Source organism: Emiliania huxleyi (genome assembly GCF_000372725.1).
Source record: "Emiliania huxleyi CCMP1516 chromosome Unknown EMIHUscaffold_124, whole genome shotgun sequence".
Classification (NCBI taxonomy): domain Eukaryota; phylum Haptophyta; order Isochrysidales; family Noelaerhabdaceae; genus Emiliania; species Emiliania huxleyi.
Genome location: NW_005201349.1, coordinates 5,367 through 15,601, shown reverse-complemented (window position 1 = coordinate 15,601; position 10,235 = coordinate 5,367). Strand labels below are relative to the sequence as shown.

The following is a 10,235-nucleotide window of genomic DNA, read 5'->3' as shown; positions in this document are numbered from 1 at the left end:
GCGCGCGGAGGCGGCGGCAGCGCGGGCGGCGCGGGGGAGTGGGGGAGGTGGCGGCGGGCGGCGGTCCCGCGATGGCCGGCGGCGGGAGGCCCGCAGCGCGGCAAGGTGGGCTCGGGGGGTGGAGTGCGACGAGCGAGCGATTGAGCGCGCTTTCGAGGGGAGGGGGGAAGAGCGGCCGGCCAGGTGGGCCGGTCTCTTCGACGGCGCCTAAGGGGTTGCCGTCTGCTGTGCTCCTTTTGGTACCTGTGTCGAACCTAAAAAAAGAAAGAAAGAAAACAGACAACCCAAGGGAGGGATGGGAGGACGGCACGCCGCCACCACACAGGGATTTTAAGGAGAGGAGTGTGATGCGCTAGCCGTCGCCCACCCTAGGGAGTCTGCCTCTTCCTATCTCTTTTCGCAGTCTCTTGCCGATTCTCGCTGCAACCTTCATGCCACCTCGCGGCCGTCCCACTCTCGTCGTTCTCTCCCTTGTCATGTGTCGAACCTGTGTCGGCGAGAGAAATGTTGAATTCTTTTTCTGTGAACTTGGTGTGTCGGCGCTTGCACATCAAAACGGCGCTTGCCCCGCACTGCATGGCTGCAGCGAGCGCGAGCACAAGCCGCACAGGCCCGCCGAGGACTGAAGTCGTGAGAAGAGGCCAACCCCGGCTCACTCGCGCCACGCTCCGCCTGCCGCTGCTAGTGCTGGCTCTCGCGGCGAGCGCTGGCGCCGAGTCGGTGACGCTGCAGCCCTCTGGTCTGACGCAGCTCTCCTCGTCGCGCGCCGTGCTGATCTTAGCGGGCAGCGTGGGCGACGCGGGCGGCACGTGCGTCGCGGTGACGTGGGCCCAGTCGGCGGGCCTGCCGCCGCCGTCCAGCCTCGACGGGCGCAACGACTGCACGCTCCGCGCGGCGATCGAGCTCGCAAACACGATGAGCCCGAGCACCTCGGTCACGGTCCTCGTGGCGGCCGGGAGAATCCGCTTGCAGAGCTCGCTGCCAGAGGCGACGGGCCGGCTGCAGATCGTCGGCTCGGCGCCTCCGCCGGAGCCCGACGCCGGCTCGGCGGACGACGGAGGCGGCATCGCCGGCGGAGGCGAGCTCGTGCCGTCAATAATGAGTAATTACATTGTGAGAGAGTTAGTTCGGAGCTGAGCAACTATCGTCGGCGGAGGCTGTTGAGAATGAATAGTCAATCATTAGTCAAGAGTCGACAACTAGGCATCGTCGGCGGAGGCGAGCTCGCGACGAAGCCGAACCTCGCCGCCAGCGCAGAGAAGGTGTGTGCAGTCGCCGCGGCGGCACATCTCGGCTATCTCTCGGCTATACCTCGGCTGTCTCTCGGCCATACCTCGGCTATCTCTCGCAGGCCGCAGGGCTGAGCAGCCCCGTCGGCACAATTCTCGACGGCGGAGGCGCTGTTCAGATCCTCCGCACAGGCAGCCAGTCAGCGCTACACGCCTCTCCCAGCGCGGAGCCACACGCACACACTCCACACACTCGCTGCGCACGACTGGCTCGGGAGCCGACACGAGGCGCGCCGCCACCGGCCGTACGTACTACTGGGGCCGGGCTGCTGGATGCACAGCTCACAGCTCACAAACAGCTCCCGAGGTTGCGATCTCCTGCGCACAGGCGCCGGCTCAGAGGTGCACCTGAACACACTCCAGTTCGAGCGCGGCATCGCAGCCTAGAAGCGGAAGATCTGCCCGCATCTCCCCCGTCCCCCCCCCCCCATATCTAGCAGCACGGAGCCCAGAGGCGGAAGACGCGCTCTTGCCAGCGCTCGAGAGGACACGCACTCCGCCGTACTCGGCCGTTTCCGCGGTACTCAACGCCGCACGCGTCCTCCCGCAGATTCACGCGCTGCTCTGCGCAACACCGTCTTCTCCTGCCCCTGAGGGGGGGTGTACCCGGCACGTAGGCAGCGCAGATCAGCTGCTGGACGCCGACGCGCGCGCGGGCGCCGGCGGCTGCGTCAACAGCCTTGGGGCGCTGGTGCTGCAGGCGCTCTCTCTCGGTTGCACCTCGGCTGTATCTCGGCTGGACCTCGGCTATACTTCGGCTGCATCTCGGCTGTTCCTCGGCTATATTTCGGCTGCATCTCGGCTGCATCTCGGCTGCATCTCGGCTGGACCTCGGCTGTGCCTCGGCTACACTTCGGCTGGACCTCGGCTGTGCCTCGGCCATACCTCGACCGCATCCTGCTGCAGAACGTTGCGATGCGGAACTGCAAGGCCGTCAACGGGGGGGCGCTCGCAAGCGAAGGCGGCGAGATGACCCGAGATGACCCGAGATGACCCGAGATGACCCGAGATGACCCGAGATCGCCCGAGATCGCCCGAGATGACCCGAGATCGCCCGAGATCGCCCGAGATCGCCCGAGATGACCCGAGATCGCCCGAGATCGCCCGAGATCGCCCGAGATCTCCCGAGATCTCCCGAGATCGCCCGAGATCACCCGAGATGGCTGTGTCGGCCTTTTTGCGCGGCCTCGCTGCGTCCAAGAGCGCCGTCTCGAACAGTCAATCATTCCCCGTCACCCGTGCCCGCGCCAGCCGGCCTCGCGCGTCAAGCGCGTCTTCTGTTCTGTCTAGGCACAGAAGCGGGGCTTCTGCTTTCTTTCTAGGCGGCCTCGAGGCGTCTAAGAGCGTCTTCACCCACAACGTGGCGCGGCATTGCGGCGGAGGAGTCGACGTGGCGCTGAGGTGTGGAGAGCGTGGTGTGAACAGCGTCTCTTCACGCCTCCAGCGGTGAACAGGGATCTACGTGGCGCTCGGCTCCAAAGCACATCTGGCGCAGTGCGCCATCGAGGCCCGCCGACGCAAGAGTGGTCCCCCACCCGTCGACAGTGAGTCACCAGGCGCAGTGCCATCTCGAGAAGTGCCACGACGCGTGCGGGAGGCTGATGATCCGGGACGCGTCCGCCCAGGCCGCGGGAAGGGAGGCGGAGGCGAGCGCGGCGGGGGCGGCGGCGGCGGCGTCAGCAGCCTCTGAGCCGCCTCCTTGACTCTGCTTTGGCTAGGCGCGCAAGCGGGCGCTGCCCGGAGGCAGCGCCGCCCCCTCCATCGCCACCAACCGGCTGCCGGAGGAGGGCGGCGAGGCGCCCTCGGCCCTACTCTCCTGCCTGCGGCGGTGTGAGCAGCGCCCCTTCACGCCTGCAGCTGTGAACAGGCGTTTGTGGACGCGAGCGGCGCCATCGCGCAGGGGCCGTCGCTTGTGGGAGGGCAAGCTGGCGGCGGCGGCAAGGCGCGGAGGCGGCGGCAGGTCGTCGGCTGCGACGCCGGCACCTCCTTCAACCCTTCTAGGGGCCCTCTAGGAGCCTCCTGCGAGCCTTCTGGGAACCTTCTAGGAACCTTCTTCAACCCCGAGACGCGCCGCTGCGAGGCGGGCGCCGGCAGGTGACCGCGAGGGCGGGCAGGGCGAGGGCGAGGCAGCTGTGTCCGCTGCGCCACCCCGAGGAGACACCGCCCTGACCAAGGGCTCTGAGCTCTTGGGCGTCCCCTGGAGCCTGGACCTCGAGTTCGCGCGCCTCTCTTCAGGTACAGGTGTGGGAAGGTTCGCGTAAACTTCCGAAATGCAGGTCCGTCATCAAACATAGCCCTCGCGCGCACAAATAAAAAGGAGCCGTACCGCGTACCGCGTGTTACCGCGTACCGCTTCCAGCTCGTGCTCGCCACCGCGCGGGGGCGACGGCGAGAGAAAAGAAAGGAAAGCTCAAAGAGACGCGACCGCACAGGGGCAACGGCAAGAATGGGGGTTTAGCCCTCTCACTGAAAACCCCGTGCGGATCGAGTGAGTCATCGCACCACCACCCTTGGCAGGACAAAGCCGCGCCAGATGTCCGCCAGCTCCGGAGCCGCTCCCTCGCGGCCCTCGAAGCGCTCCTCGTCCCAGGCGATCAGGTAGCCCAGCCGCATCACCTCGACCGCCCACTTGCGAGCCGCCTCCGGGAAGAGCTCGTGCGACTGCGGCGACCACTCCGCCGCCTTGAGGATGAGCCTGCCCACCTCCCCCGCCTCGGCCGCTGGCTGCAGGTTGGCCGGCCTGAGGGAGGGCAGAGGTGTGTCAAAGAGAGGATCCGGCGAGTCGGGGAGAGACCATTGCATTGCGCGCCTCAGTGCGAGTGCCTTGGCCTCGCCCGCCACGCGCACGCCGAAGCGTCCCGTCGAAGCGTTGGCGGAGACGACGACGCCGACCTTGCCGTTCATCGAGGGCCGCGAGACGAGAGAGCGGATCACGACTGTGGAACCGACGGCCGCAGCGGTCGGATCCGACTCGCCCCACGAGCAGAGGACGCGCGCCCGCTCGAGGGCAGAAGGCGCGCCGGCGAGCGGGTCAGCGCCGCCGCGCAGCAGCGCCCGCGCACGCTCGACGGTGAGCGCCTGCGGAAGAGGGGCAATGGGCGTGAGGACAATGCACTCACGCCTTCGGCCGCTAGTCTCGGGCACGCCTCGAGGTGCTGGAGCGGCGTCCAGCCGCGGCTGGCGACCAGCCAGGCGGCGAGGTCGGCGTGGCCTTCGCGGTTTGCGGCCTCCTCGGGCGTGCCGAAGGGCGTAGCGGCGCGGGAGGCGCCGTAGGAGGAGAGGAGCTTGGCGACCTCGAGGTGGCCCTGGTAGCACGCCGCGAACAGCGGCGTGGCGCCGTCGCTTCTGGCTTGGCTTACCGCCGCGCCAGCCTCGAGGAGCAGCCGGGCGATCTCGAGGTGCCCGTTCTGGCACGCAGGGAACAGCGGCGTGGCGCCCTGCTCATCGGCCTGGTCGATCGCCGCGCCAGCCTCGAGGAGCAGCCGGACGCACTCAAGCTGGCCTTCCTGGCTCGCAACGAGCAGTGGCGTGACGCCGCTCTCCTCGGCCTGGTTGACGGCCGCGCCAGCGTCGCGCAGCAGCCGGGCGATCTCGAGGTGGCCCTTGTGGCACGCGATGATCAGCGGCGTGGCGCCGCCGTCCTTGGCGTGGTTGACCGCCGCGCTCGCCTCGAGAAGCAGCCGAACGCATTCGATATCGCCGTTGAAGCTCGCGGCGTACAGCGGCGTGAAGCCTTCAGCGTCTGCGTGATCGGTCGCCGCGCCAGCCTCGAGGAGCAGCCGGGCGCACTCAATCTGCCCCTGCTGGCACGCGGTATACAGCGCGGAAGCGCCGCCGCCAGTCGTCGCCCCGACGCTCGCGCCGCCCTCGAGCAGCAGCCGCGCCGCCTCGGCCTGCCCGTGACGAGCGGCCCAGGTGAGCAGCGTGTCCTGCGTGACGGTGTTTTGCCGCGCGTCGAGCTGGGCCGCGAGCGACGTGCCGCGCGTCCCCTGCCCGGAGAGGAAGGCGCGCAGCCAGGCCAGGTCGCCCCGAGCCAGGTCGGCGAGGCGGGTAGGGAGGATGGCGCCGCTCATGCCGCCAGAAACATGCGCGCAGAATTTCTTTATGCTAGGGAGTTTTGGGATACCCATCACTGAGCCGACAATGCTACGGGTAGCCCCAGGGTGGCGCCCACCCCCATGCCCTCGGGCACTTGCCTGCGCCCTCGCGCACTAGCCCACGCCCTGCCCCGCAAGATCTCACTCCATCCCGGCCTGCGGCATACCTCGGCACCCCCTTGCACGGAATCTGAGCGTGAGGGAATCTGAGTGTGAGGGAATCTGAGCGTGAGGGAACCTGGGCAGTGCCGCGTAGTGCGGCGTGCGCGGACGTGCGCGGGCGTGCGCGGGCGTGCGCGGGCGTGCGCGGGCGTGCGCGGGCGTGCGCGGGGCGTGCGCGCACGTGCGGTGCGCGCACGTGCGCGGGCGTGCACGCGCGTGCGCGGCGTGCGCGGGCGTGCGCGCGCGTGCGCGGCGTGCGCGGGCAGGGCGCAGGCAAGTGCCTGAGGGTATGGGGGTGGGCGCCACCCTGGGGCTACCCATAGCATTGTCGGCTCAGTGATGGGTATCCTTGTTGTAATAAAATGCGTGTCGTCATCATCTGTCCCGCGTCCACCCATACCGCGTTGGTGTCCAGTCCGAGCCTGGCTGTTCTTCACCTTTCTACCTACCTACCTATTCTTTATGGTGGAGTTTTGCGGATGATGTTCAGAGCGTGTCTTGGCCTGTAAGCTCGAAACTTGGCGCCTGCACGGTGAGCTGATGCATGTTGTCGCTTGAGCGGGAGCTCGAGACAGTTCGCGCTGAGCTGTCCAGATCGGTTGGCTTTAGAGCACGTGTCGAACAGAGGCGACCATCTCGCTCGCCACGGGAAGGATCACTGCCGGAACCCTACCGCTTGAGCCTCAATGTCACCATCCAACGTGCGGCGGTGCTGGGCTCTGCCAGGATTGCTGGCGTAGATGCCAGGGGTTGCCAGGCTGGAGTCCCGCACCCGACTAATCAGGTCTGCTGCAGTGCGAAATGCGGGCTCTGCGGCGGGCATGGCTGCTCTCGGCGCCCGGGGGGACCTCCAGAGTGCTGCATGCCCGCCATACTGCGACGCGGGATCATCTGCCGGTCGCGGGCTGACGTGGCCTGCATTCTGCAGCACGCACCCAGTAGCGCCCCACCTACACGTCCACCACCTCGGGGCAGTGCGGGCCTTAGCCTGCGACAAAGTGGCCCGACCCCAGCCACGGTGAGGTTTGGGATCGAAGAGGCTAGTAATGCAACGGCGAGCGGCCCGGCCGTGCAGACGTCTTTTGGCATCGTAGCGTCTATTCCGATTAGCCTTCGCCTCGGACTCCCGACCACTGAGAACTCCGTTCTGTATTTTCTGGAACAGATCAGCAATGTGCAGCACTACTGCTGCAACCGCATAATTGTGCATCAAAATGCAGGATCGAACACAACTTCTGAAGAAGTGTCCAGACTGGTTGCACCCTTTCGCGGGGTGATCGTCAACAACGTCCGGTTACTCATGAGGTCGGCAGGCTCAGCTAGCCCGTATTCACTTATGGACATCTTGCTCGTCAATTACAAGGCTGCGCGTCATTTATTTGGGCACAACAACTTTTCCCATGTGCTACAGATGACCGAGAATGAGAGGCTGGTACGGCATGGTCTAGACCAGCACGTGCGCCACTTCAGTGCTGGTATGTCTAACATCCCTCGATGGGGATGTCAGCAGCGCTCGAGCCAAGGAACAGGGAGACCGGAGCCACTTGGCAAAAATTGCAAACCGCACTTTACGGAAGCGGCCGTCTGCATGCATGACCCGCTCATGAGGCATCTCCTCGCCAGGACACCGAAGCATGGGGGGGGCAATTGCTACTATGGGCAGGCAGATGGCTCCTTTTATTCGACAGCACTCCTCCAAGAGCTGTCCGTTGGACTGCGCTCGAACGTTGGTTTCAACCAGACTCTACTCAAAGCACCACCCGCAGAGATATATCTCCCATCTTTTGTGATGAACTCGCTTCGAAGCGCACACATTACACACGCAATTACGTACATGGACTGGTATTACAAGTCCTCTTCTGTTGCGGTGAAGCTCGTCATCAAGCCGTGGCATGTGGAGGCCGTGAGGAATGGCACATGGCCAGGTGTGTTTGCGGTGAAGCGCGTGAAGCTTACGGACGTAGATCTTCGTCGCCTGATCGTCTCACACTAAGGTAAGTAAGGTAAGGTAATTTCTCCACACACACACGCTGGCGTGGCAAGGGGGGGCAACCCTCGCGTCTCCACGGCTGACGACAGGAGCCCCATGGCATTCAAAGTGCAAAAGGCCCAGTGTGCGCGTGGGTGAGCGGTGTGTGTGTGTGTGTGTGTGTGTGTGTGTGTGTGTGTGTGTGTGTGTGTGTGTGTGAGGTGGGGGGGGTGTCACGTCACTGCATCCTCTGCCGGTTCCTCCCGTCGCCTCTTCTTTGTTTGTTTTGTTTAAATTCTTTGTTCGAATGTATTTCAATCCATCCTTGCGACGCCAGCGGCAGCCCGCCGCCGCGGCGCTTCACTCGCCGCTGCTACAACAAGACGCTCCTGCGCCGCACGTGCATCTGCTCCTCGGTACAGCCGCAGCCGCAGCCAATGCTCCTGCTTGGCGGTAGACGCAGCTTCTCTCCTCCTTTCGCCCGATCAGGTGCACGTCGAGAGCACCCCGGCGCCCGTCTACGCGGACTCGACGCCGCGCCAGGTGTGGCGCTTCGACTGCGCCGACGTAAGAAAATTCAAGGCCAACTTTGAGCGAAATCGGACCCTTGTGCTTGCGCCATGATCCTTCCGACGCCGTCACTTCCTGTCGTTTGTCTCTCAGTCTCACATGAACTGATGAACAAAAAGTCTCAAAAGCCGAGCGCTGATGCCTGATCGGTGAGCGGATGCCAGATTTGACACATGACAACAACCTTGGAGGTGTCACAGAATGGAAGCAAGGCACTGGCGCGATCGAAATTTAGGTTTTTGATTAACGCCCCTGGCCGGACACGCGAGACACGCGAGACACCGGTGAAAGACTCCGATGCCGCAGCCCCCGCGGACTAGGTCCAGCCCAGGGTGGCACAGATCTGACGTTTTGTGTCTGTAATAGATAAGATGAGAGTGAGGTTGAACCGGACCCCATCAAAGTCGGCGGGTTTCGAGGGGGGGTACGACGAAAAACGGCGGGCGCATTTGGGCACATGACTGGGAGAACTCTGTGGTGGACGCGCTGGGCGAAAGGATCTCGCAGACCGTTGCGGCCTCACGAGATGTCATTGAGAGGAGCGAGTGCGAGCGCGGCGGCCAAGCAGCGGCACCAGTGACATCCATAGGATCCTTGTTTTTCTTGTCTTGCGCGGTACATCTCTCCGCTCGCCACCTCACGCTCCGCCGTCCGGCCATGGATGGTTCGATGGAGCTGCCTCGGCGAGGTCCATCGAACCATCCAACTCCGGTCACCGGGTCTGAACGCGCTCAGCCTCAGGAGGTACCAAACCGCGCGAATTCTGCACGCCTCGCTGCACCGCTGGCTTGACTGAATCAGGCAGCAGCAGGTTGCTGCTGCTGCCACAGCAGCAGTCTGCTGCGGCCCCAATACGCAAGTTAATGACCAGCATTGCTGCCGGGGGCATTCGAGCCGCCACAGCCGGTGTGCGGCTGTGCACTGCCACCTGCCCGCGGCTACGCACAATGTGCGCTCGCATTGGATGAGCCCTGCTGATGGACCTGCGTCGCCTAGCTTTCTGAACCGTTTACTATCAGTAGACAGTACCCCATGCCTGGGCCACAAGAATCGCACACGGGGAGCGGCTCAGGGGCCAGTAAAGCCGTAAGCCGCGGAATCGCCAAATGTCACAACCCGTGCCACCCCGCTTGGCAGGGCTGGACCTAGTCCGTGAGCGCCGAGGTAGTATAAACATATTTTGGGGGGCATCGCGGATGTTCGGCTAACTGCCATCAACCGGCAAGCCCCCGACTCCATACTGTCAGCCAAGGCAGACTCCAGACTAGCGCGCGTACAGACGAGAGACCGCGTCACGACCACGACCTCTTCCTCGCAGTGTCTGTCCGGCGCGACCACGCGCTCTCGTTCGCCGCCGGCTCGTAACAGCCCTTCGCGTGGCTCTGCCGCGGGCCAACGCACACGCTCAGTCCGCCAATCCGCGCCGCCCAGTGCGAGAAGGCGCCGATGTAGGCGTTGCGCGCCATGTGCCAGAGCGGGTCCTTGCCCCTCCTGCTCACGAAGGGCTTCTCGTTGCCCGAGAAGTGCACCGCGTGCACCTCGCTCTCGTTGAGATGCAGCTTCCCCAAACAGCTCGCCTAGTCCGCAAGCGACCCGTCCCGTGAGGCGTGGGCAACGCCTCGCCGAGCCGCCGCCGCCGCGGGTCATGTCTCGCCGGCCCCTGGTCCGCCTTGAGGTTGTAGCCAGCGTGCAGCAGCGACACGTTCGCTCTCTGGACCCTGCGCGGCCCGCCGACGGAGGTGTCTCCGAAGTGCCTCGGAAGTACCTCGAAAGTGCCTCGGAAGTGCCTCGGAGGTGCCTCGGAGGTGCCTCGGAGGTGCCTCGGAAGTGCCTCGGAAGTGCCTCAGAAGTGTCTCGGAAGTGCCTCAGAAGTGTCTCAGCAGTGCCTCAGAAGTGTCTCGGAAGTGTCTCAGAAGTGCCTCGGAAGTGTCTCGGAAGTGTCTCGGAAGTGCCTCAGAAGTGTCTCAGCAGTGCCTCAGAAGTGTCTCGGAAGTGCCTCGGGGGTGTCTCAGAGGTGTCTCGGAAGTGCCTCGGAAGGTGCTCGCCTGCCCGGCCCTCCGACATGGAGGAAGCCCATCGCCGCGCTCTGGTCGCCTGTTGGTAGCACGACTCGTGTCGGCATCAGCGCTGTCTCATGCTGAAGCCCAC

General features: G+C 64.9%; 2 protein-coding genes across 2 annotated transcripts; one reads left to right on the top strand and one right to left on the bottom strand.

The window, feature by feature from the left end:
• The first annotated feature begins 562 nt into the window (after positions 1-562).
• EMIHUDRAFT_362053 (hypothetical protein) lies at positions 563-3,515 on the top strand. Its single transcript, XM_005789845.1, has 13 exons — positions 563-1,078; positions 1,204-1,262; positions 1,352-1,421; positions 1,618-1,662; positions 1,907-1,989; positions 2,196-2,250; positions 2,612-2,685; positions 2,758-2,778; positions 2,846-2,935; positions 3,008-3,085; positions 3,157-3,284; positions 3,312-3,313; positions 3,353-3,515. The coding sequence occupies exons 1-13, from the start codon at positions 577-579 to the stop codon at positions 3,385-3,387; spliced, it is 1,242 nt and encodes a 413-aa protein (XP_005789902.1). The 5' UTR covers positions 563-576; the 3' UTR covers positions 3,388-3,515.
• Positions 3,516-3,782: 267 nt separating this feature from the next.
• Positions 3,783-4,193, bottom strand: EMIHUDRAFT_313250 (hypothetical protein; the record flags this gene model as incomplete). Its single annotated transcript, XM_005789844.1, has 2 exons — positions 3,783-4,029; positions 4,084-4,193. 2 exons carry the CDS (start codon positions 4,191-4,193, stop codon positions 3,783-3,785), a joined length of 357 nt encoding a protein of 118 aa, XP_005789901.1.
• Positions 4,194-10,235: the final 6,042 nt, after the last annotated feature.

Bases quoted from the DNA above. Each gene is read 5' to 3' on its own strand.
- EMIHUDRAFT_362053 (XM_005789845.1), top strand. From the start codon at position 577: ATGGCTGCAGCGAGCGCGAGCACAAGCCGCACAGGCCCGCCGAGGACT. The intron at 1,990-2,195 runs GCGCTCTCTCTC...ATCCTGCTGCAG, and splicing joins TTGGGGCGCTGGTGCTGCAG to AACGTTGCGATGCGGAACTG. The intron at 3,086-3,156 runs GCGCCCTCGGCC...AGCTGTGAACAG, and splicing joins TGCCGGAGGAGGGCGGCGAG to GCGTTTGTGGACGCGAGCGG.